General features: G+C 44.5%; 1 protein-coding gene across 2 annotated transcripts in view; it reads right to left on the bottom strand.

Moving 5' to 3' along the window:
• Window positions 1-19,088, bottom strand: part of cfap69 (cilia and flagella associated protein 69) — a 106,974-nt gene extending 87,886 nt beyond the window's left edge. For both annotated transcript variants that reach the window (XM_078227709.1, XM_078227716.1), the window contains exons 1-3: window positions 18,738-19,088; window positions 6,129-6,191; window positions 1,942-2,007 (exon numbers count right to left, since the gene is read on the bottom strand). In XM_078227709.1, coding sequence (XP_078083835.1) covers window positions 1,942-2,007; window positions 6,129-6,173 — 111 coding nt within the window. In that variant the 5' untranslated portion in view covers window positions 6,174-6,191; window positions 18,738-19,088. The remainder of the gene's footprint in view (window positions 1-1,941; window positions 2,008-6,128; window positions 6,192-18,737) is intronic.
• Between the last annotated feature and the right edge of the window lie 6,840 nt (window positions 19,089-25,928).

Raw genomic sequence — 25,928 nt, 5'->3', positions numbered from 1 at the left:
CATTTATGTCTGGTGGGGGGGGGGGGGGGGGGGAGGGGTGGAGAGCAGTCATTGGGGGGTTGAAATGCCAATGATTGTCAGATTGTGGTGGCACTGGGGGAAATGCCGGCAGTGATTGCCGGGTGGCAGGGTTGGAGGAAATGCCGGTGATGATTGTGGTGGGAAGATAAGGGGACAGTTTAATTTTTATTTTTTATTGGGGCGCCCTCTAAAGATGGTGTCCCAATCTTGATGGAGCCTGTTGCTGGGTCTAGGAGTTCCCGCCCTGCCAGAGTGATGATGTAAACAATGACCACTCATTTCTTTTCTTTAGAGGCGCTCAAAATTTGGAAAGAAAACTGGTCTGTGCAACTGGAGAGTTACATGCAAGTTTTTAAACTCAGCTTGATACTGACAAATTCTGGTAAGATCCCTCCCATTGTCTTTGGTCTCCACCACAGTGTTCTCTAACCACCAACTCCATTCCTCTCATATCAGAACTATGGAAATGAAGTTCAACATGGGCAAGTTGAGGTTATTCATTTGGTTTTGATAAAGGTAAATCAGCAAAAGCTACAAAAGAAGTAATCAGAAAGGCAATAGAATGTTTCTCCTTTGAATTTAGAAGTTTGTGGGGTGATTAATCATAGTATTTAGTTTAGTTTATTTATTATTGTCACACGTAGGCTTACATTAACACTGCAAGTTACTGTCAAAATCCTGTAGTCGCCACACACCGACGCCTGTACAGGTACACACTGAGGGAGAATTTAGCATGGCCAATGCACCTAACCAGCACATCTTTTGGAGTGTGGGAGGAAACTAGAGCACCCGGAGGAAACCCACACAGACACTGGGAGAGCATGCAAACTCCGCACAGACAATGACCCAATCCGGGAATCGAACCCAGGTCCTGGTGCGTTGAGGCAGCAGTGCTGACCACTGTGCCACCGTACCGCCTGAAAGATAAACTATTAATATGATAAACTGAACAAACTTTCCTTCAGTGGGGGCAATCCAAATAAGGGAATGTAATCTTCAAATGGGAACTAAGCATTTTTTCACACAAAAGGTAGTAGACATTTTGAACTTTACCGTAAAATCCTAAGGAAGCTGGATTATTTGGGAAGTTTTGAGACTCATATTGATAATTATTTGTTAGGTAGGGATGTATCACAGGTCAATCAATACAATTGAAGTGCAGATGACTTGAGTGAATGGTGAAACAGGGTTAAGGAGCTGAATTGTCTATCCCTGTTTCCATGTAACATTGTGGGTGGAATTTTCTCTTTTCCTTCAGTGTCAGTTTGGGGAAGAAAACTGGTGTGTAGCCCGCTGGCATTTTTCGCCAAATTTGTAAACATTCTGAAAAATGTCCTGGTGGCAGGTTCCACCACATCATGCTGGCAGGTGGGCTCTGAATGAGCTCACCCCACCAGCAACCTCGGCTCCTGATGTCCCGATGTAAACAAAAGAAAAAAAGGAACTCCCCCCTCACCATGGACACTCAACCTCTCTAAAAGAAGCCCCCGAGCACTGCGCTCTAGCATGGTTCCAGGGGCAGTGCCCAGGTGGTAATGGCAGGATACTGACGGGGCATGACCCTCTCCCCTCTCAGGGGTGTAATCACCAGTGCACCCTCGGCTGGTTCTGTTCGCCAGTTCCCTGTTTGTAAAAAACTGTCAGGAACCCAGGGCGGGGGGGAATTAAGTACATGTGGAGATTTTGCATAAGGGAGGCCCACTAGTTATATTTAAATACATTCAAATTGGGTTCCTGACATTGTATGGCGGGGGGAAGTCCCGCCAACGTAAAAGTAGTTTTAGGACTCCCTCTCGATTCCCTGCCCACTCTGCTGTTCCCGCCCACCAAAAACAGAGGGGTAAAATCCCCTCCAATATTTCAAATTGCATTTAATGCATAGAAACATAAATAAGTGAACTGTCAACAGCAAAAGGATACAAAACCAAACTGATAATGTTTCACCACCTTCTCCAAAGCGTGCAGATGTCTGTCAACAAGGTTGCACTGCAGAATGCACAAAGATAGACTTATATACAAAAATGGCTTCAAATGTGATGTGTGTACCAGTATTTAATGAAAAGGTAAGCACCTTCCAAATGCTGGTAAAGTTCTCATGCATCATAATCAGTGGTTTTCACTGAGGCTTCTAACAGTTAAATTGAGAAATTAAGTCCTTCATCCTAAAACCCAATAAGAAAAGCCCAATAAGAAAAAACAGCTTTAAAGAAGAATGTAACCTTCAGTAACACTTGCAAAAATGAAACGTAGGAGAAAATATCATTCTAGCATGACTCTATTAATATATAGAAGCAAAATACTGTAGATGCCGGAAATAAAAATAAGAAATGTTGGAAATACTCTGCATGTCTGGCAGAATCTGTAGAGAGAGAAATAGAGTGAATGCTTCAGGACCTTTCATAACAACGAGAAAAAGTTAGGAATATAATGAGTTTTTGGGTGAGTGAAAGGGAGGAGAATGGAAAAAAGAACAAAAGGGGAAATCTGCGAAAGTGGATGGTGGAAGAGATTAAATGACAAATGGTTTCAATGGTTCAAGACTGAAAGGAGCAGTAATGGGACAAGGAATAGAAGATGTGTCTAGAGGAGGTGTAAATAACATGATTCTGATCAGTTGCTGTCCCAAAGCATAGAGAAGAAAATAGGAGAGAACAAGACAGAGGGAGAGAAAAAAGAGAAAATGGAAACAAAATGAGGGCAGAGGTATTGTTGAACTCAATGTTGAGTCCAGAAGACTATATAGTGCCCAGCTGAAAGATGAGGTGCTGTTACTCAAACTTATGGTGAGCTTCTTTGGAACATGGCAGGAGGCTGAGGACAGAAAAATCAGAGTGGGAGCAAGATGGAGGATTAAAATGACATGCGACTGGAAGCTTGAGGTTACACTTGAGGACTTAGCACAGGCAAATGGTCACCTACCCATGTGTTTCATGTCCCCAATGTAGAGGAGACCACATTGCAAGCAGCGAATAAAAAAGACTAAATTATGAATCACTGTTTCACCTGGAAGGTGCATATGGGTCTTTGGATGGTGAGAAGGGAGGATGTAAAAGGTCAAGTGTTGTAACTTCTTCACTTGCATGGAAAGGTGTTGCAGGAAGATGGGGTGGTTGAGGAGTGAACCAGAGTGTTATGGAGGGAAATCTCTTGTCTCATTCAGTACAAAATTACATTGACATACAAACACCACTGAAAAAATATATAGGAAAGCAATAATTCCTTAATAGGAATTACTATCACTGTTCGTTATGAGAATGTGAACCCTAATGCTCCTTCTTGAAATGTCATATGATGAGGTACAATGCAATGAGATTCAGAAAGAATGACTTGCAAGTGCCATATAAAGTAATAGACATAGAATATAATTTTTAAACAGGGACTTCATATTCGAGGAACCTCAGACGTCACTAGATTTCTGTCAGTTGGTCACCAGAGTTCATATATTTTTATTTTTACTTGCAAGCATGTTATCTCCTTTGCATTTCAATGCAAAAACATGTCCTGCAATCATGGTACCTTTCCTTCTTTAGGTAATGGCACAATTTGTCAGAAATTACAATCATGAATTCCAGGCAGTATGCAGTTATTTGCAGGAATAACTACATAGAAAATAATCAGTGCAAGAAAATGAACCAAAAGAAAGGGAAGGGAGGTAAGTGAAGAATTGAGTCACTCTGTACTAGGACCTCTGCTATTTGTGATATATATAAATGATTTGGAAGAAGGTGTAACTGGTGTAATCAGCAAGTTTGCGGATGACACGAAGATGGCCGGAATTGCGGATAGCGAAGAGCATTGTCGGGCAATACAGCAGGATATAGATAGGCTGGAAAATTGGGCGGAGAGGTGGCAGATGGAATTTAATCCGGATAAATGCGAAGTGATGCATTTTGGAAGAAATAATGTAGAGAGGAGTTATACAATAAATGGCAGAGTCATCAGGAGTATAGAAACACAGAGGTGTGCAAGTCCACAAATCCTTGAAGGTGGCAAAACAGGTGGAGAAGGTGGTGAAGAAGGCATATGGTATGCTTGCCTTTATAGGACGGGGTATAGAGTATAAAAGCTGGAGTCTGATGATGCAGCTGTATAGAACGCTGGTTAGGCCACATTTGGAGTACTGCGTCCAGTTCTGGTCGCCGCACTACCAGAAGGACGTGGAGGCATTGGAGAGAGTGCAGAGAAGGTTTACCAGGATGTTGCCTGGTATGGAGGGTCTTAGCTATGAGGAGAGATTGGGTAGACTGGGGTTGTTCTCCTTGGAAAGACGGAGAATGAGGGGAGATCTAATAGAGGTATACAAGATTATGAAGGGTATAGATAGGGTGAACAGTGGGAAGCTTTTTCCCAGGTCGGAGGTGACGATCACGAGGGGTCACGGGCTCAAGCTGAGAGGGGCGAAGTATAACTCAGACATCAGAGGGACGTTTTTTACACAGAGGGTGGTGGGGGCCTGGAATGTGCTGCCAAGTAGAGTGGTGGAGGCAGGTACGCTGACATCGTTTAAGACTTACCTGGATAGTCACATGAGCAGCCTGGGAATGGAGGGATACAAACGATTGGTCTAGTTGGACCAAGGAGCGGCACAGGCTTGGAGGGCCGAAGGGCCTGTTTCCTGTGCTGTACTGTTCTTTGTTCTTTGTAATAATGTACATCACAGAAACAGGCCTCTTGGCTCAATCAGCTGGCATTAATGTTCCACTTGAGCCTCTTCCTATCTTTCCTTGTCGAACTTGAACAGCATATGATGTGGAGATGCCGGCGTTGGACTGGAGTGAGCACAGTAAGAAATCTCACAACCAACCAGGTTAAAGTCCAACAAGTTTACTTGGAATCACGAGTTTTCGGAGCGCTGCTCCTTCATCAGGTGAATGGTACATTGGCGAGACCATGCAGACGCTACAACAACGGATGAATGAACACCGTGCAACAATTGCCACATAGGAGTGTTCTCTTCTAGTTGGGAAACACTTCAGCAGTCAAGGGCATTCAGCCTCCGATCTTCGGGTAAGCGTTCTCCAAGGCGGCCTTCGAGACACACGAAAATGCAGAATCACCGAGCAGAAACTGATAGCCAAGTTCCGCGCGCATGAGGATGGCCTCAACTGGGATCTTGAGTTCATGTCACACTACATGTAACCCCGACCATTTGGCCTGGGCTTGCAAAATCCTACTAACTGTCCTGGCTTGAGACAATTCACACCTCTTTAACCTGTGATTATCCCTCTTTCCACTCGCACTGTACAGACATGATTATCTTAAAAGACTCGCATTCCAACCATTATCTTGCAATTGTGTCTTTGTCTCTAGATGCCGTGTTTGTGAAACCTACCTCTCCACTCACCTGATGAAGGAGCAGCGCTCCGAAAGCTCGTGATTCCAAATAAACTTGTTGGACTTTAACCTGGTGTTGTGAGACTTCTTGTTGAACTGCATAATCCTCTATTCCCTTCTTCCTCATATACTTTTTTAACTTCCCCAAACACTACTACAGCATGTTAATCAGGAAAATAAAAATTTCAAAACTACCAATACATTGCTTTTCTGCAATAAAATGGCAAGAGTGTAGATTTCAAGAACGCCTTTGGCAAGGTATCACATGGGAGAATTTTTATGGAAAGTCAAGAAACATTGAATTAGGTAGAGGAAAGTTAATTGTATTAAAAATGGGTCACCAAATTGGAGTTGATGCTAGTATTTTAGAGTGGTTAGAAATAAGTGGTGATGTCCTGTAAGGTTCGATTCTGTCATCACTTCTGTAGGGTGCATTAAGGATTGTGAATATTTGCAAAAATGTATTGATATGACAGGGTTATAAAAGGTGACAGATGTAATTCAATCTTAGTAAGTGATAGATATTGGTAGAACAAAGTTGGATCAGTATTCCAAATGGATGTCGACTCAGTGCTACAAAAGAACAAAGGGATTCAAATTGATAGGACATTAAAGATAGCGCCTCAGTAAGGAAATTCTAGGTTTCAATATAACAGATAGAAAACGAAGATATAGTGATTAGCTTATAAAAGCCTTAATAATATTTCAGAGTTCTGCATGCAAGCCAAATAATATAGAAGATAGTTAGGTTTTTGTTATCAGAAGTTACTTACTGAGAATCGATCTTCTATTAAATTAATAATCCGATTTAAATCCATAGGCCTTGTGTGCACATCCTTATAAACAAAAGAATTTTAAAAAAACTAGGATTACATTGAGCTGTAGATAGAAACTTCAAAGTGTGCTTTCTGGCACGATTAGTACTCCATTGAAAGTATAAAATGATGGATGATTACAGCAAGTAATAAGCAGATAGATCAAGGAAGGGATTCAAATGGCATCATAAATAGAAAATAAAAATCAAGTAAATAGCTCTAAATGCAATATTACACTCTAACTTTTTATCCAAATAATCTGCCAATAAAATGGAAATAATGCTAAAAAATAATTAAAAGAATGAATTGCAATATGATGGTAAAGGGTAAATTTAATATTCCTGCGATGGAGCAAGTCTCAAAGAAATCACATTTACTCTTATGTTTTAATGTTTTTTATTAGTTCCTTGTTTCTGGTGGCCATGATGTGGAGATGTGTTGGACTGAGGTGAGCACAGAACGAAGTCTCACAACACCAGATTAAAGTCCAACAGGTTTATTTGGAATTTCGAGCTTTCGGAGCACTGCTCCTTCCTCAGATGAGTTACTCACCTGAGGAAGGAGCAGTGCTGCAAAAGCACTTGTTCCTGGTGGTACATTTTTTGTTGCAGACTTACGTGCAATGACTCCATATCTTGAACACAATGCTAATAGTCTTGGTTGCAGGTGTGGACACAAAGGGTGGAATTTTCTCAGCCCTTTGGAGATGTGCTGGGTGGCAGGATGGCTGGCAATATGACATTGGAAGTGTCGGGTGGGGAGCCTAATGTCTTCCTGCTGCCACGGAATATTGACAGCGGTGGTCCAGAAGGTGGTCTATTGAGCTACTAAAGACCCTGGCCAAAACATGGCCAAACTGCCTCAAAGGGAAATCCTTCCTGTGGCAAGAGACAAAGCAAACACAAAAGAAAATGGTTGTGACTGTTGCATACCAAATCATTACAGGCCTAGAAACTTGCAGGTGGCATTCCTTGAGGAAACATCCTTAGTCCAACCAGCTTTAGCCCCTTCATAAATAAACTCTCCTTCATCATGGATTGGGATTATTTTCATGATGATTCTATATTGTTCAGCCTTCCTTAAATAATCAAGCAGCATATGCCAGCCTACAGTAGGATGGGAATAGTATCTAGGCTTGAGATGATATTCATGCCAAGCAACGTCAGGAAGTCATCGTCTACAACAAGAAAATGCCCAACATAATCAATATGATACGATAGTGACTTTTAAGGGGCATCTTGACAAATACATGAATAGGATGGGAATAGAGGGATATGGTACCCGGGAGGGTAAGGGATTTTAGCTCAGTTGTGCAGCATGGTCAGAGCAGGCTTGGAGGGCCGAAGGGCCTGTTCCTGTGCTGTAATTTTCTTTGTTCTTTGTTAATCGAGCACCAACTGCAAACAAGGCCAGAGCACAGCTGCAACAAAGGTTATGGTGTAACCAGAATGATTATAGAGCACGACATTGATATATTCCAAGGTTAACATTGCACCCTTCCCCCTGCCTAGAGTTTGCAGAATAATTGGCAACTGCCGGAGGAGTAAAGCTGCTTTTAATTTTTGCCCAGTCAAGAGGCACCCCCACCCCCCCGGGACGTGGAGCCACAGTAAAAGTGGCTGAGGAACAGGCTGCTCTCTGGCTGGGATATAGTGAAAAGTATTGGGAAGGCGATGGCCAGTGGTATTATCGCTAGACTATTAATCCAGAAAGTCAGCTCATGTTCTGGGGACCGGGTTCGAATCCCACTTGGCAGATGGTGGAATTTGAATTCAATAAAAAATATGGAATTAAGAATCTATTGATGACCACAAAACCATTGTTGATTGTCGGAAGAACCCATCTCGTTCACTAATGTCCTTTAAGGAAGGAAATCTGCTATCCTTACCTGGTCTGGGGCAGCACAATGGCACAGTGGTTAGCACTGCCGCCTCACAGCGCCAGGGACCCGGGTTAAATTCCGGCCTCCAGTCACTGTGTGCGGTTTGCACATTCTCCCCATGTCACCCGGGTTTCCTCCGGGTGTTCCAGTTTCCTCCCACTGTCCAAAGATATGTGGGTTAGGTTGATTGGCTGTGCTAAATTGCCCCTAGTGTCAGGGGGATTAGCAGGGTAAATGAGGGTCACAGGAATAGGGCCTGGTGGGATTGTGGTCGGTACAGACTCGAGGGGCCGAATGGCCTCCTTCTATACTGTCGGGATTCTATAATTCTATATGTGACTCCAGAGCTACAGCAATGTGGTTGATTCTCAATTGTATCATAGAAATCATAGAAACCCTACAGTGCAGAAGGAGGCCATTCGGCCCATCGAGTCTGCACCGACCACAATCCCACCCAGGCCCTACCCCCACATATTTTACCCGCTAATCCCTCTAACCTACACATCCCAGAACTCTTAAGGGGCAATTTTTTAACCTGGCCAATCAACCTAACCCGCACATCTTTGGACTGTGGGAGGAAACCGGAGCACCCGGAGGAAACCCACGCAGACACGAGGAGAATGTGCAAACTCCACACAGACAGTGACCCGAGCCGGGAATCAAACCCGGGACCCTGGAGCTGTGAAGCAGCAGTGCTAACCACTGTGCTACCGTGGATGCCGGCGTTGGACTGGGGTGGGCACAGTAAGAAGTTTCACAACACCAGGTTAAAGTCCAACAGGTTTATTTGGAATGAGCTTTCGGAGCGCTGCTCCTTCCTCAAGTGAGTGACTCTCAACTGCCCTCTGACAAGGGCAACCAGGGATGGGCAATAAATCCTGGCCCGGCCAGCGATGCCCACATCCCACCTGTGAATTTTTAAAAAACTCTGCTGCAGCCCCAGACAGTCACTGCGTGCATGGGGGGAGGGTAAAGTCAGGGGTATAAGAACCCGGGAGCAATCCACATTCCCCCCAGGGTGTGCCACGTGCAATCCCTGGGCTGATACCGGACCTAAAGAATGTGCACCGGGAGCCAGGCTGTGGTGGGCTCGCAGACTCACCGGCTTGGGGCCCAGGTCACTGTCCCTGATGATGTGTCTCACCACCGGGACGTTCTTCTTCACACTCATCCTGACCGCTGGAAGATTGAACTCCGCAGCCGGCGGGTGAGGATGCTAAGCCGGGCGGGCGGACCGGAAGATTCTTCCTCTGTTGTTTGTTCGCCATGCCGTTGCCATGGAATTGTATCTGGTTGCCATGGGAAGGAGGGACGCCATTTTGGGCCGCAGCGACTGACAACCTCCAATCCCACCGCGGGGTGTCGCTGCAGAGTCACTACAACAACAACTTACGCTTCCCTAAAGGTGTGCCTGTGGCAGGAGACTTTCAGACACAAATTTGGCACTGAGCAAAAAAAAATGAACCCCCTTGGGAGAAATACAAAATTAAAAAGAACCCAGGCCATGCTTAATCGTCCCACTGTCAATTCTACAGATACTGAAGCTATCCATGACCACATGCAGCCACCGCCAAGACCAAGGCTTGTAAATCGCAAGTCACATTCACACCACACAGTGGCAGGCCAGCATAATCTCAAACATGAGAAAGTCTAATCTTCAATCCCCATGATATTCAATGTCATCGCTGCAGAATCATTGCGCCATGCACACCCTGTAGATCGCAAATAATCACTCTAGTTATCCAGAATTTAAACGTTAGCTCTGTTCTTCACAGATGACCTGGCTGGCTGTAGAGATTCGCATTCTAATTAGTATTCTGTAACTTGATTTCTGTGTCTGTGCACTGTTTGAGAGCACATTTCCACTCCATCTGACGAAGGAGCAGTGCTCCGAAAGATTATGGTATTTGCTACCAAATAAACCTGTTGGACTTTAACCTGGTGTTGTGAGACTCTCCACAGATGCTGTCAGACCTGCTCGGCTTTTCCAGCATTTTACATTTTTCAGATTTCGGCATCCGCTGTAATTTGCTTTTAACCTGCAGGTCCAAGTCAGGCGACCCTGACCGATACAAGAAAGCCAGATATGAAAGCCAGGTGTGATAAGGGATAGGATCTACAAATATTTGGATAGACAGGGACTTATTAGGGAGAGTCAACATGGCTTTGTGCGTGGTAGGTCATGTTTGACCAATCTATTAGAGTTTTTCGAGGAGGTTACCAGGAAAGTGGATGAAGGGAAGGCGGTGGATGTTGTCTACTTGGATTTCAGCAAGGTCTTTGACAAGGTCCCTCATGGGAGGTTAGTTAGGAAGGTTCAGTCGCTAGGTATACATGGGGAGGTAGTAAATTGGATTAGACACTGGCTCAATGGAAGAAGCCAGAGAGTGGTTGTGGAGGATTGCTTCTCTGAGTGGAGGCCTGTGACTAGTGGTGTGCCGCAGGGATCGGTGTTGGGTCCATTGTTGTTTGTCATCTATATCAATGATCTGGATGATAATGTGGTAAATTGGATCAGCAAGTTTGCTGATGATACAAAGATTGGAGGTGTAGTGGACAGTGAGGAAGGTTTTCAAAGCTTGCAGAGGGATTTGGACCAACTAGAAAAATGGGCTGAAAAATGGCAAATGGAATTTAACGCAGACAAGTGTGAGATATTGCACTTTGGAAGGACAAACCAAAGTAGAACGTACAGGGTAAATGGTAGGACTCTGAAGAGTGCAGTTGAACAGAGGGATCTGGGAATACAGGTACAGAATTCCCTAAAAGTGACGTCACAGGTGGACAGGGTCGTAAAGAGTGCCTTTGGTACATTGGCCTTTATAAATCGGAGTATCGAGTATAAAAGTTGGAGTGTTATGGTAAGGTTATATAAGGCATTGGTGAGGCCGAATTTGGAGTATTGTGTACAGTTTTGGTCACCTAGTTACAGGAAGGATGTAAATAAGGTTGAAAGAGTGCAGAGAAGGTTCACAAGGATGTTGCCAGGACTTAAAAAGCTGAGTTACAGAGAGAGATTGAATAGGTTGGGACTTTATTCCCTGGAGCGTAGAAGATTGAGGGGAGATTTGATAGAGGTGTATAAGATTTTGATGGGTATAGAGTGAATGCAAGTATGCTTTTTCCGCTGAGTCTCGGGGAGAAAAAAACCAGAGGGCATGGGTTAAGGGTGAAAGGAGAAAAGTTTAAAGGGAATATTAGGGGGGGCTTCTTCACGCAGAGAGTGGTGGGAGTGTGAAATGAGCTGCCGGATAAAGTGGTAAATGCTTTTAACATTTAAGAAAAACTTGGACGCGTTCATGGATGAGAGGGGTGTGGAGGGATATGGTCCAAGTGCAGGTCACTGGGACTAGGCAAAAAATGGTTCGGCACAGACAAGAAGGGCCAAAAGGCCTGTTTCTGAGCTGTAATTTTCTATGGTTCTATGATCTGCGGAGAGCCATCAAAGATGCCAAAAGACAGTACCGGACCAAGCTAGAATCCCAAGCAAGTCACACGGACTCCTGCTGACTATAGCAAGACATAACAGGCTACAAGATGAAGGCAGGTAAAATTGCCAGCTCCAATGCAGCCCTCCCCTATGAGCTCAATTCATTCTGACTATGAAACCACTAATAGTCTGCCTCCCAGACTGCCTGAATCCGCTACAGCTCGCCTACCGTCGCAACAGGTCCACAACAGACACCATCTCCTTGGGCCTACACTCAACCCTGGAACACCTAGATAACAAAGATACCTACGTCAGACTCCTATTCATAGACTACAGCTCAGCCTTTAACACCATTATTCCTACGAGACTCATCTCCAAACTTTGTGGCCTGGGGCTCGGCTCCTCCCTCTGCAACTGGATCCTAGACTTCCTAAACCACAGACCGCAATCAGTAAGAATAGACAACAACTCCTCCTCCACCATCATCCTCAACATTGGTGTCTCACAAGGCAGTGTCCTCAGCCCCTTACTATACTCCTCATACACCTCTGACTGTATGGCTAAATTCCCCTCTAGCTTGATTTTCAAGTTTGCTGATGAGACCACCGTTGTGGGTCGGAACTCAAACAATAACGAGACACAGTGCAGGAAAGAGATAGAGAATCTGGTGAACTAGTGCGACAACAATAATCTCTCCCTCAATGTCAACAAAATGAAGGAGATAGTCATCGACTTCAAGAAGCATAGTGGAGGGCATGCCCCTGTCTATATCAATGGGGACAAAGTAGAAAGGGTCGAGAGTTTCAAATTTTTAGGTGTCCAGGTCACCAACAACCTGTCCTGGTCCCCCCATGCTGACGCAATAGTTAAGAAAGCCCACCAATGCCTCCACATTCTCAGGAGACTAAGGAAATTTGTCATGTCCGCTACACCTCTCACCAATTTCAATAGATGCAACATAGAAAGCATTCTTTCTGCTTGTATCACAGTTTGGTATGGCTCCTGCTCTGTTCAAGACAGCAATAAACTACAAAGGGTCGTGAACGAAGCCCAGTCCATCACTCAAACCAGCCTCCCATCCATTGACTCTGTCTACACTTCCTGCTGCCTCGGAAAAACAGCCAGCATAATCAAGGACCCCATGCAATCCCGGACATACTCCCTTCCACCTGCTTCCATCGGGAAAAAGATACAAAAGTCTGAGGTCACGTGCCAACCAACTCAAAAACAGCTTCTTCCCTGCTGCCATCAGACTTTTGAATGGACCTACCTCGCATTAAGTTGATCTTTCTCTACACCCTAGCTATGACTGTAACACTACATTCTGCACTCTTTCCTTTCCTTCTCTATGTACAGTATGTTTTGTTTGTTTAGTGCACAAGAAACAATACTTTTCACTATACTAATACATGTGGCAATAATAAATCAAATCAAATGCCACTGATTCGGAACCCAACTGGACCAGGCACTGCAACTACATGCAGCTCAGCTGAATATCGCCCAGCAAGTGCTCACATCCTGCTCCAAAGCTTGTCTGACAAGTCATAAGTGAGATGGCACGATGGCACTGCTGCTTCACAAAACCAGAGGCCCGGGTTCGATTCCTGGCTTGGATCACTGTGTGGAGTTTGCACGTTCTCCCTGAGTCTGTGTGGGTTTCCTCCGGGTGCTCTGGTTTTCCCCTACATTTTGAAAGATGTGCTGGTTAGGTGCATTGACCTGAACCGGTGCTGGACTGTGGCGACTAGGGAAATTTCACAGTAACTTCATTGCAGTGTTAATGTAAGCCTTACTTGTGACTAATAAATAAACTTTAACTTTGCATACTCTCCAATTGCCTTGATCGGTGCAGCTACAACTATATTCAAGAAACCCAACACTATTCAGGACAAAGCAGTTTGATCAGCATCTCATGCACCATAAGAACCAAGAGCAGGAGTAGGCCATCTGGCCCCTCGAGCCTGCTCCACCATTCAATAAGATCATGGCTGATCTTTTTGTGGACTCAGCTCCACTTACCTGCCCACTCACCATAACCCTTAATTCCTTTACAGTTCAAAAATGTATCTATCCTTGCCTTAAAAACATTCAATGAGGTAGCCTCAACTGCTTCACTGGGCAGGGAATTCCACAGATTCACAATCCTTTGGTGAAGAAGTTCCTCCTCAACTCAGTCCTAAATCTGCTCTCCCTTCTTTTGAGGCCATGCCCCCGAGTTCTAGTTTCACTTACCAGTGGAAATAACTTCTGCTTCTATCTTATCTATTCCCTTCATAATCTTAGATGTTCCTATAAGATCTCCTCTGATTCTTCTGAATTCCAATGAGTATAGTCCCAGTCTACTCAGTCTCTCCTCATTAGCCAACCCTCTCAACTCTGGAATCAACCCTGTGAATCTCCTCTGCACTCCCTCCTAAGGGTAGCATGGTGGCACAGTGGTTAGCACTGCTGCCTCACAGCACCAGGGACTTGGGTTCGATTTCTGGCTTGGATCACTGCCTGTGTGGAGTCTGCACGTTCTCCCCATGTTTGTGTAGGTTTCTCTCGGTGCTCCAGTTTCCTCCCACATTCTGAAAGATGTGCTGGTTAGGTACGTTGACCTGACAGGATTGTGGCAGCTAGGGGAATTTCACAGTAACTTCATTGAAGTGTTAATGTAAGCCTTACTTGTGACAAATAAATAAACACAAAATAAAACTTTACTTCCAGTGCCAGTATCCTTTCTCAAGTAAGGAGATCAAAACTGTACACAGTACTCCAGGTGTGGCCTCACCAACACCTTATACAGCTGCAACATAACCTCCCTGTTTTTAAACTCCATCCCTCTAAAAACGAAGGACAAAATTCCATTTGCCTTCTTAATTACCTGCTGCACCTGCAAACCAACTTTTTGTAATTCATGCACAAGGATACCCCCAGGTCCCTTTGCACAACAGCATGCTGCAATTTTTTACTATTTAAATAATAGTCTATTTTGCTGTTATTCCTACCAAAATGAATGACCTCACATTTACCAACATTGTACTCCATTTGCCCACTCACTTAGACTATTTATATCCCTTTGCAGACTTTCAATGTGCTCTGCACACTTTGCTCTGCCACTCATCTTAGTGTCATCTTAATGTCACCCACGATAAACATCTACTCTTAAATCCACAACTTGGCCGACCGTGCACTACCTATAGGATGCACTGAAACAATTCACCAAAGTTTCTTCCCCAACACCTTCCAAACCTTGTAGAAGGACAAAGGTCACAAATGCACAGGAACACCTTAACCTCCAATTTTCCCTCCAAGTCACAACCCACCCTGACTTGGAAATATACTGTCCTCATTGCAGCTGGTCAAAATACTGGAACTACTTTCCAAATAGCACTGTGAGAGCTGCAACAGTTTAAGAAAAACATTGTCAAGTGCGATAGGTGCTCGCTAAGGACCTGTCCAAAAATTATTTTTTAAAGATCTGTTTTGTTATTAAATATGCTGCCCAAATAATTTTGTTACATAAACAATCTCTCTAAAAGTACTCCCAGCATAGCTAGAGTTTGTTCCAGTTCATCTTCTGACTGTGTTTTCTGAATGTTTCTAAAATGTATAAATAGTAATTAAAAATTCCATTTTTAAAATAGCAATTTGTATTTCTCTTCTGTGTATAATTATGTGGAGGCATTAATTAGTGAGTTATGGAGCACCATGAATGGTTTACCTTACCTGCCATCATAATTGGCCTGTGGGTCCTATTTGCCACTCACAAACATTAGCAAATTTCTACTGGCTAGATCAAAAAAATTGGTAATTTAACTATTTTTAGCTGATACTTTTGAGCCTATTTTGGTGCACTTGGGATCCACCAGAAGGGCTGCATGAAGTTTCAGTCAGAATTTGGGAATTACTTATTGTGAAATAGATCAGGAGCCCAGAAATGAAACAGGAAAATCAAGAAGTCAAAGTTATTTTTTAAAAAACTTTTATTAATGAAGCCTAGCCACCTCAGCCCTAATCCAGAGGCGCTGAGACCAAATACAGTATCTATACCATTGAGATAGCACAGGATCAGGCAACTCAGCACAGATTAAGGAACAGACGTGGGGCCCTACAGGTTTATATGGCTTGGCTACTTTTTAAATGGTTCGTTAAGTATGTTGAAAACTGAGATAGGCAGATCTTTAATCAGGAAGGGAACCAAAGGTTATGGGGATAAGGCGGGATGAGGGATAAATAGAGGATTATATCAGATCAGCCATGATCTCATTGAAGGCAGAGCAAACATGATGGGCTGAATGGCCTACCTTTGCTCTTACTTTGGTCTTATCTTAAGCAGCTGAGCCATTGAGTCATAGTTATTCTTAAATTTGTCTTTCAGTATCTTGGGGCAGAAAACATTTTTTTGAAATGTATCTGTCAATCCAATCCTACACTGAGTCTATTAGAGTTTGCAGAGTCAATGGGAGGGCTCTGGCAGGTGCCTACTAGCCCCATACATTTGGAAACTCCAGTACTTTATTCTGTTCCGTTGCTCCATTGAGAATTATATTCAGTAGGGGTGTGTGGGACTGGATAATGTTGTTAAAGTTGTATAATTACTGCAACTTAAATTTAATTGAATGTGATTTTCTATGCATTGTATGACCCAAAACGAGTGTCAGAACCCCACGGAAGCCCCACATTGACTCCATTGTAATTGCCCTGAAAATTTGAACTTCTGAAGGGTAATTCCCCAGTTCCACGGGACACTCTGAAAAATATTTTGACTCTGAGCTGGAATTGGAAATTTTGGACACTTCCACGGCACTTACCTGAATAGTTATGCAGGAAGTGTTAGACAGAAAAATCCTAGTTTCACTCCCGGGAAACTATGCAAGCAACATCCCTGATCATCTTTATTGACAACACCTACTCCCCCCTACTGGTCTCTACTGGTCCCCCACCTATTGGTCTCTGACTCCTTGACTACCCCCATGACACTACCCCCAACAAGAGGGCGGCACGGTAGCACAGTGGTTAGCACTACTGCTTCACAGCTCCAGGGACCTGGGTTCGATTCCCGGCTTGGGTCACTGTCTGTGTGGAGTTTGCACATTCTCCTTGTGTCTGCGTGGGTTTCCTCCGGGTGCTCCGGTTTCCTCCCACAGTCCAAAGATGTGCGGGTTAGGTTGATTGGCCATGCTAAAATTGCCCCTTAGTGTCCTCAGATGCGTAGGTTAGAGGGATTAGTGGGTAAAATATGTAGGGATATGGGGGTAGGGCCTGGGTGGGATTGTGGTCGGTGCAGACTCGATGGGCCGAATGGCCTCTTTCTGTACTGTAGGGATTCTATGATTCTATGAAATAGTACCCAACCCCCTGACTCTCCTCCACCGATCTGACCCAACTTGACCTGATTACTGCCTGATCCAACCTGACTATCCTCCATCACTGATTGAAATGACACAATAAGAAGTCTCACAACACCAGGTTAAAGTCCAACAGGTTTATTTGGTAGCATGAGCTTTCAGAGTGCTGCTCCTTCATCAGGTGAGTCCACATCATGATTAAAATGAGTGAGGGGCTGTCATCAATGGAACAATGAGTGAAGCTGCTGGTGCAGTGTTTGATCATTGAATCCCTTGCGGCACTGAATGCAGGTCTTCAGGGTTCCACTGCTGGAATCGATTGTTACACTATCCACTACCACTGTCTTTATCATGCCTGTCTGGGAGCTTCCTACTTCCTTATGGATAGAGGACTTCTCTCAATCCACCTATTCACCTCCTGCACCAAGGCATCCAGTGCTGGATTAGAGAACATTACAACATGCTTCTTGCAATGTTGTGCCATTCTTGTGTCTGACTCCGGTCAAGCCCACATTTTATAATAGTACCTGATCCTCTCTTTAAGAAGAGCAGATTTGCTTTAAGGAGTCAGAGCTAGCTTGAATTTGTGCGAAACTCTCATGATATTGCACCCTCTGTTCAATTAACAGCATGCTTAGTGCTGGTTTCACACCAATATCATGTCATGTTTGCTTGCTGCCTGCATTGAAAACAATGGGCATAGGTTAAGTGTGCATTGTGATCCCAATTCTATTTTGAAGATCTATAAGCCAAGCCTCTTGCTTCTGTATTACAAGTTTCCAAGTTCAAGTTCCCCTCCAGGGTTTGAGCACAAATATCTACATTGAACCTCTGGTGCAGCACTGCGAAAGCAGCACTGTCAGACGAGACATTAGACTGAGGGACCCATTTATCTGCTTCACCTGATGTTAAAAAACCATGGCACTGTTCTGTCCAATATTTAAAAAATCAATTAACTCATGATCACATTGTTGTTTATAAGAGCTTGCTGTGTGCAAATTGATGATCATGTTTCCTACATTACAATGGTCGCTGCGGCCGCGATTCTCCCAAAAGCACGGAATTGGCGAGAAAACTGTTCTAGATCCCAACTGTTTTGTCAGTTCAGGTTCTCACTCGAATCTCCCCACTCTGGGCACTGCAGAGGTCCCAATCGTGAATCTCATTAAAAACCCAGGGGGCGGGGCCTATTCGCGCCGGAGTTTGACAGTTCTGGAACTCTGTGCATGCGCAGTGGCCCCGATCTGTCAGATTCCCCGTTTGCTGGCCAGCTCAATCGCTGGCCAACCTGGGATCCCCACAACAATTCCCGGGCCAGCCCTGATGCCCTCCCAACCGCCCCGGAGCGCCCCGATGCCCAGCCCACCCCCCCAGCAGTGGCAATCCCCCCCCCCCCCACTGACCACCCCGGGGTCAGATCCCCCCCCAGGAGGCAGGCCACCCCCCGGCAGACCAGCCCCCCCAACCCGACTCGATCGCTGGCTTCCCTCCAGCTCAGACCGATCCTCATGCAGAATGGCAGCGGGATCCCCCCACCCCCACCAATCACCCTTAGGCCCTGCCCACAGTAGGCCCCACCCCCTTGGCATTGCTCAATGCCCAGTGGGCAGTGCCAAGGTGCCCCCTGGGCATGGGTGCTTTGCCCCTTGGGCAGTGCCAGGGGGCACAGGCTGGCACTGCCAGGGTGCCGATGCCCAGGGGGCACTAACCCCTGCCGCCCGACCCCCAGAGGGGCCTGATCATCCCTCCCTTCATTCCAGCGGGGTCTCCCGCTAGTTCCCCGAATACGGGGAAATACTCTAAACCCCACCGGAATGAAGTACTCCTGGCGGGGTGGGAGATTCAATCAGGACCGGAAAGTTCCCGATAATGAAATGTAAAAGACATTTAAAACATATTAAAAACAGATTCAAATGACTTACCTATCTTCCTGCCGGTTTCCAGCGTGGTCTGGCCTGCGGCTGTTCGCCATCTCTGGGAGATGTGTATGCGTTCCCAGCACATGCGCAAATGTTGGAACAAGGCCAACGACGCGCATCTCCCACCCTGACCCGCCAGAAAAGTTGCGGGTCGGGATGGGAGAATCGTGGCCTACCTTTCAAAAGTATTCCATTGGCTGTTAACGTGCTTTGAGATATCCAGTCATTAAGAAAAGCGCAATATCAATGTGAATCTTTTTTCCTGTTGCATTTTGTCCCCTTTGTCTGTTATGTTGAGGTCAACAGAACAGACAACACCCATTCAAGCAAACCCAAACTCTCTGAAAGTCATGATGCACAGCAACTGTTTTTTGTGCCTCACCCAAATGGAATTAACTTCAGCAAAAACAGCACAGCCAAGATAAACCAGAAAACAAATAAGTATTCAGCTGAGCTGCAAATTTGCCCATTTATTTTTACCACAGGTATTCTTTGCTCTGTGATTCACTTGTTTAATGTGTAATCGGCGTTTAGTTGTAATATGTTAGCATAAGGCAATAAATACACAGCTCTATAGGATGATGAAAGAGTATTCATAAAAGGAGTGTTGTGGTTGATTCAGTGCATGCATCATTCAACTGCATACAGTATGTGATAGCATATACCTACACTTCCTTCTTCATCTATTATTTTATTTCACAGTCAGAATGTCCATAACTTGTGAGTTTTCTTTGCAGCTGCTGATGGCCTGCTCCATATTTCTGGCATTCTGTGATCTTATTTTATAAGATGCTGTGATTTCATTTGATTTGATTTATTACTCGTATACAGTGAAAAGTATTATTTCTTGCGCCCTATACAGACAAAGCATACCATACACAGAGGAGAGGGTGCAGCATGTAGTATTACAGTCGTAGTTAAGGTGTAGAGAAAGATCTACTTAATATAAGGTAGGTCCTTTCAAAAGCAGGGAAGAAGCTGTTCTTGAGTTCTTGGTCTATTATGGTTTAATTTCTGCCTTCCAATACCCCGATGTATCTATTTTTAGTTTGACAATCAGGAAGCTGTGTCGTGTTACTGTGAAGAAGAAAATAGGATATGTCGTAAAGAGAGTGGAATGGCTGCTTTATGCAATATATATCACGCAAGGTATGCTACAGAGCTTGGAATAGCAAATGACAACACAACAAGCCCACAGTGAGATTATGGGAGTTTATTAAATTGAGTTTTAATGTACTTGGAAGGAAAGGAATAAAAACTAGGACATACTCTTCCTGAAGTATGGCTGAGCAAAGTGCTTCTGTTTACGCATACGGTTTTGGAGCAGCCAGACTATGCTTGCTTATTTTAGATTCAATTGGAAAATAGTAAAATACTAACTTTACAAAGAACTTTACAATAAACTCAGCAAAAACAATCACTAATCTTAAACTTGATTTAGCATTGAATCTGTAAATAACCATTGGAAAGTAAATGCTAGAACTCAAAATGCAAGGAAGTGAACTGACTGCTTTGTGGCAACAGGACAAAAACCCCATTCATAGAGAGATCCACTTCAGTGAAATAATTATAGAAGGCCTTTCCATAGTCAGTCTCCTTCGGTTCAACAAGTGCTTGTTTTGATTTATGTGTTGTAAGAATTTTAGCATGACAATGACATTATATATTATAAGAGTTTGGATTGTTAACCATATTGAAATAATTTGATTTTTCTGTACTATTAAATTCAAATATTTTCATTTCTCAAGAATGAGCCAGCAGCAGGGAACCAGGCTGGTTGCTCTTGTGTTTTCAACTTTAATCAGTATACCCAGGTTTATTTTCTACGTACAGTCTCAAGCATTGTACACCATTGTGAGAGGTTGGCTCCCTAGTGAGAATTTGTGGAGCAAAGGGGCTTGACTGAGGCAGAAAACTGGGATCCTTGTATTCCCGTATAAGAGGGGAAGCAATTCGATCAGGAGTGACTGCTGACACAGAAGAATATTTAGTGCAAGGCATTCTCTTAAGCTACCATTGCTTCCATATAATGTGCATTTGAAATGATAAATGCAATAGGACATAGTTATAGTACATAGTTACACCATGTTATTAGGCTGAAATAATGGATGGAATTTAATATCAGCAACACAGGACCTAGCGGCAGACCTGGAAGTGGGTGTCATTTGCTGCTTGGGACAGAAATGGCCAGCTAAACACTATCACATGGCAGCCGGCCAATCAACAAGATACAGTTGTGGAGCCCAGTGAATCAAGCAGCAAGGCTAGCTGTAAGGCCAAATGTACCTACAATGTTTTCCTGACTCAGCTGAGAAGAGCCAGCATGCAGCCTAAACCAACTCCAAGGCAGAACTAATTGTGAAGGAGTATCTTGACCCACCAATGGCCACAGCGTTATCCTGTATCACTATGCCTGCAGCCTTCAGTGAAGAAAGTGTCACAAGAGGCTGAGAGCTAAGGAATGGTGACAAAGGGTGGGTCCATTGTTCAGTGATGTCTACCTGCAGGTTCTCCTCCAGACGGTGCGAGTTCTTGTTCCCAGCTGATGAGAAGACGAGACCCTCCCTCCTGACCAAGGATACCTGGAAGGTGGTAGCAGCAGAGGTTAGCAACTGTGAGATCCACGAGTTCAACTGGGTACAATGCTGGAGGCAGGTCAATGATCTCCTCTCCACTACTAGGGTAATCTGAGTGAATGATGAGTTCACCGTGGCTGCCGGGCGGACAACAGGCAACTGATCTCAATGTGGGGAGGGATTGGTGGAGCAGGGAGCAGTATACCCCAGCAGAGCAACTGCGGATAGTTGGGAACCTGTCTCGGGGGCAGGGAATTCATATGGTGTTCGTGGAAGTGGAAATGACTAGGGTTGGGAAGCATTTTCCGATCAGGGCCATTGTGATCTCCTGGACTCGTTTCGATCGCCTCAGGGGTCGGAGAGGAATTTCCCAGATTTTTTTTCCCCATATTGGCCCTGGGGTTTTCACTCTGGGTTTTCGCCTCTCCCTGGAGATCACATGGTCTGGAATGGGGGGGTGGGGGTGAGTTAATAGGTTGTGATGAACAAAGCATCGTAGCTGTGAGGGACAGCTCGGTGGATAGGATATTGGTATGTAGATAGGCTGGAAAATTGGGCGGGGATCCTGGATTCAGGATTCAATCCTGGACCGGGGAGCGGCGCGGGCTTGGAGGGCCGAAGGGCCTGTTCCTGTGCTGTGTTGTTCTTTGTTCTTAGAGTAGATTGTTGAACGTTGCAGCCATTTGAGGTTAACTGGTTTCCTTTAAAATTCTGGAGTTGAATTGAAGTCCAGGTAACTGCATATTGCAGTTACCATCTCTGAGAAATCAATGAGCTTTTCTGAGGTTCTTTTCGATGGCCAGTCACTAGCTCTGTGAATGATTTTTAGATTGTTGAGAGATAGGGTTCTTCTTAGCTTATACGGAGAGAAAAATATTCCTTACCGCTTCTTTCAGCAGTTTTTGCAGATGATTTCTCTCTGTTTCTTGATTGGCAAAGTCAGTTCTTAAACTTTCTGTTTGTATATTCCAAGAAATGAATTTGGTTTATATGTCTTGTTATCATTGCTGCAGACCATGTAATCAAATTTTTGATCTTTCACCTCAGAAACATTTAACACCTTTCAGTAGTGTAGAAACTAACAGAGATGGGGTCATTTTGTCCTCCACCATGGGCTTTGAGTGTCTGTTGGGCGTAACTGGCTGCTTAGAAGTTCCCATAGTTTTTACCATTGATTACAATTCAACACTTTGTATTTTTGATGCCTTCCTATCAAGAATTCCTTTCTGAACTAAACCCTGACACCCTCAGATGTGAAATTCCATGCAACATGTCAGGACTGGTCTGCACGTAAACCATACAGGAATTTTCCAAAAAAGTGGTCAACTTACAATATTAGACATCAGGTGACTGATGGTAACTATCTTTGGTCAATGACTTTTCTTGTCAATGAATTTTTTAAGAAACTGGTCCTCTATAAACAGTTCAATATGTTTTTGTTAGCTGCTAAAGTTATAGGTAGATCTCAGTCACAGTTTCCTGTTGTTGTGACATTGGGGGAAATTTGACAGACCATTTCGAGATCCATTGACCTTGGGCAGGAATTTCGGGTTTCAGGCAGGGTATGACTGGAAAATCCCACCCATTATTCATTCATATTCTTATAAGCACCAAAACAATTTGAAGTGCCAAGTGAGCATGAAAATGGGAGAAATTATTTTATGTTATTTTGGGTGACTTAAAAGTCAAATCTTACAACATTCTGGCAAAAAGAAAATCTTGACAAACTTGAAACTCACCAGTAGGGGGAGTGGGCAGGGCTTAAATCGCCCGAAAGCCGGGTGATAACAGCAGAGGGCACAATTGTGCATGTGTAGATTTTGGTGCTCTGCAAGCAGCAGAGACCTGTCAGTGCCTCTGCTGCTATAGCCGGCCTCCACTTGCCCCACCCTAGCCCCCCATGACTGATCACAACCCCCTCCCCCCGCCAATCGCTGTTGCAGAGTGGCTGTGGTCCCCCTCTCCTTCCCACCACCAATTGTTGAGCAGAGTGGCAGTGGTCCCCTCCTCCCTCTCCTCACTGGTCGCTATATAGAGTGGCAACAGTCTCCCCCTGAATGGCTCGCTCCTCTGGCCCCACCCCCTTGGCACTGCCCAGTGCCTGGTGGATAGTGCCAGGGTGGAAGAGTGGCACTGCCAGGTTTTCACTGCCCAAGGGGCAGTGAAAGGGGCAACCACCCCCAGCCCCTGATCTGCCGGGGGGGCCTCAGTGGCCTTCGGTTCTACCGACGAGGCCATCACGCCTGGTCCCCATTGATGGGGGAACCATACGTAATCCTCACTGGAAAGAATCTTCCCCAGCGAGGCCGCAGAGGCAAGTGAGCCCGGGACGATTCTGTTCCATGTTTGCTAATTACATTCGAATTTGAATTTACATTCATTTAAACAAGATATTCAGCCTTGCGCCCTTTCCGGGTGAGAGGCTGAATGCGCTGGATATCTGGTGCCGGTAAGATCGCGAGAGATGGGAAATCAGGCACGAAGCTGATTTCGGGCTCTCTCGCGATCTTACCTGCTCACCTTTCCATTGGCCGGTGGGGAACAAAGGTAATATTGCGGCCCTAGATTATAGTAATATTTTAGAGGTATTTTTAGTTCTGAGAAGATTAAAGCTTAACTGTAGAAAATGGGAAAAATGCAACAAAAGTAGCTCATAGACTATTACTCCCTTCCTCATAACATTGTGGGTGTATCTACACCAAATGGACTGCAGTGGTTCAAGAAGCAGTTTGCCACTACCTTCTCAAGTGAAATTAGGGATGGATACTAAATGACAGCCTAGCCAGTGCCACCCACATCCCATGGAAAAAAAATTAAAAAACACTTAAAAGGTTGAGTTCATGTTGACCTAACAGCTAGAAATGCAAGATCATAAAACAGCAGTCGGGCTGATTTAGCTGGATACTTGGAGATGAGCCATGTACATTGCTTGCAAAGAAACGCAGTCCAGAGAATTGTTTTGCTTTGTGAGTTAAACTACATTTAATTTGAAAACATTCAGTGAGCCTTGTAAGCTATGTCATCATGGGATGAATGGATCTTAAGAATGGGTTTCAATTTATCTTTGTGTTTCTGGGGAAATTAGTTTTCTGCAGAAGGGGGAAAGGCCATGACACAAACCTGATTCTATTAGCAGGCTTCAGGCTGGAAAAGTGCTGTTGTTAGCTAGCTCTGCATAGTTAGGGCTTAGGAGAAGTCCCAAGAACTGAAAAGGTGCCATAAGGTCAGTGGCTCCATGCTAGAAAGGCTTAAGACTTTGAAGGAGACCTGGGAGCCATTTATAGCTTGTTATAGCTGGGAGATTGGAGCTTTCTGAAATCCAGGGCCAGTGCCATCCCGGTAAAGCTAGCCAGAGTTGAAATTTGCCAGTAAGTAGATGCTGGAGTGCAGACTTAGAAATTCAGTCTCAGGAGATGAGAGTGAAACCCTGGGAGGTGTGTGGTCATTAAGGCAGAATGGAAGTGGCTTTGAAGGAATTCAACAGGTTCCGAGACATTGTTGACCCTAGCACCATGGAGGCAACATACCATCCTGGAGACTCAATTGCACAGAAATGCCTATCTATTCCCCTTACAATTGAATTCCCTATAACTATTACATTCTCAAACTTTTTACTCCTCCCCTCTGCAGCAGAACCAACCATAGTGCAGTGAATTTGGCTGTTGCTGCTTTTCCCTGAGAAGTCATTCCCCTCAACAGTATCCAAAGTGGCATTTCTGTTTTTCAGAGGAATAACCACAGGAGATTCCTCTACTGCCAACCTCACCCTCTTGCTCTGCCTGGTAGTCACCCAGTCTGAGGAATCTTAGCCTATAATGTGACCATCTTCTCTTTATGTGCTATCCACAATACTCTCCGTCTCCATAGCGTCCCCAGCTACCACTCCAGCTCCAAAACCTGGGCTTACAGGAACTGCAGCTGTAGACACTTCCTGTATACATGCTGGCCCCGGGCACTGGAAATGTTCTCAGCTCTCCACATGGAACACGAGGAGCACACCATGGCTTGGAGCTCTCCTGCCATGACTTACCCGTTTAAATTAAATCTTTGAAAGATGCTTGCTATCAGATTATATCCCTTCTTTCCGGGTTCTCGTTATAATTAAATATATATTTACAAACTATAAAACACAAAAAAGATCTCGGAGACTGTAAGTGATAAAAGTATTAAATTCTTACCCACAACCGACAACTTGCCAATCAACTCTCTCCCTTGTGTTCTCTACTGCTGCAGCAGGGCAAGACCTCTCTCTCAAGATTTAAGAGTTAGAAAAGGAAGAGAAAAGGAGAAAAGCAACTCTTTCCCCTCTAGATTGATTTTTAAAAATTCGTTTTAGGACATTGCTGGCTGGCCAGCATTTATTGCCCATCCCTAGTTGCCCGAGGACAGTTGTGAGTCAACCACATTGCTGTGGCTCTGGAGTCACATGTAGACCAGACCTGGTAAGGACGGCAGATTTCCTTCCCTAAAGGACATTAGTGAACAAGATGGGTTTTTGCAACAATTAACAATGGTTTCATGGTCTTCAGTAGATTCTTAATTCCAGATTTTGTTTTTATTGAATTCAAATTCCAACATCTGCCATGGCGGGATTTGAACCCATGTGCCCAGAACATTT

This window comes from Mustelus asterias, chromosome 2, assembly GCF_964213995.1.
Source record: "Mustelus asterias chromosome 2, sMusAst1.hap1.1, whole genome shotgun sequence".
In the NCBI taxonomy this organism is placed as follows: Eukaryota; Metazoa; Chordata; class Chondrichthyes; order Carcharhiniformes; family Triakidae; genus Mustelus; species Mustelus asterias.
This window is presented reverse-complemented; position numbering and strand designations above follow the sequence as displayed.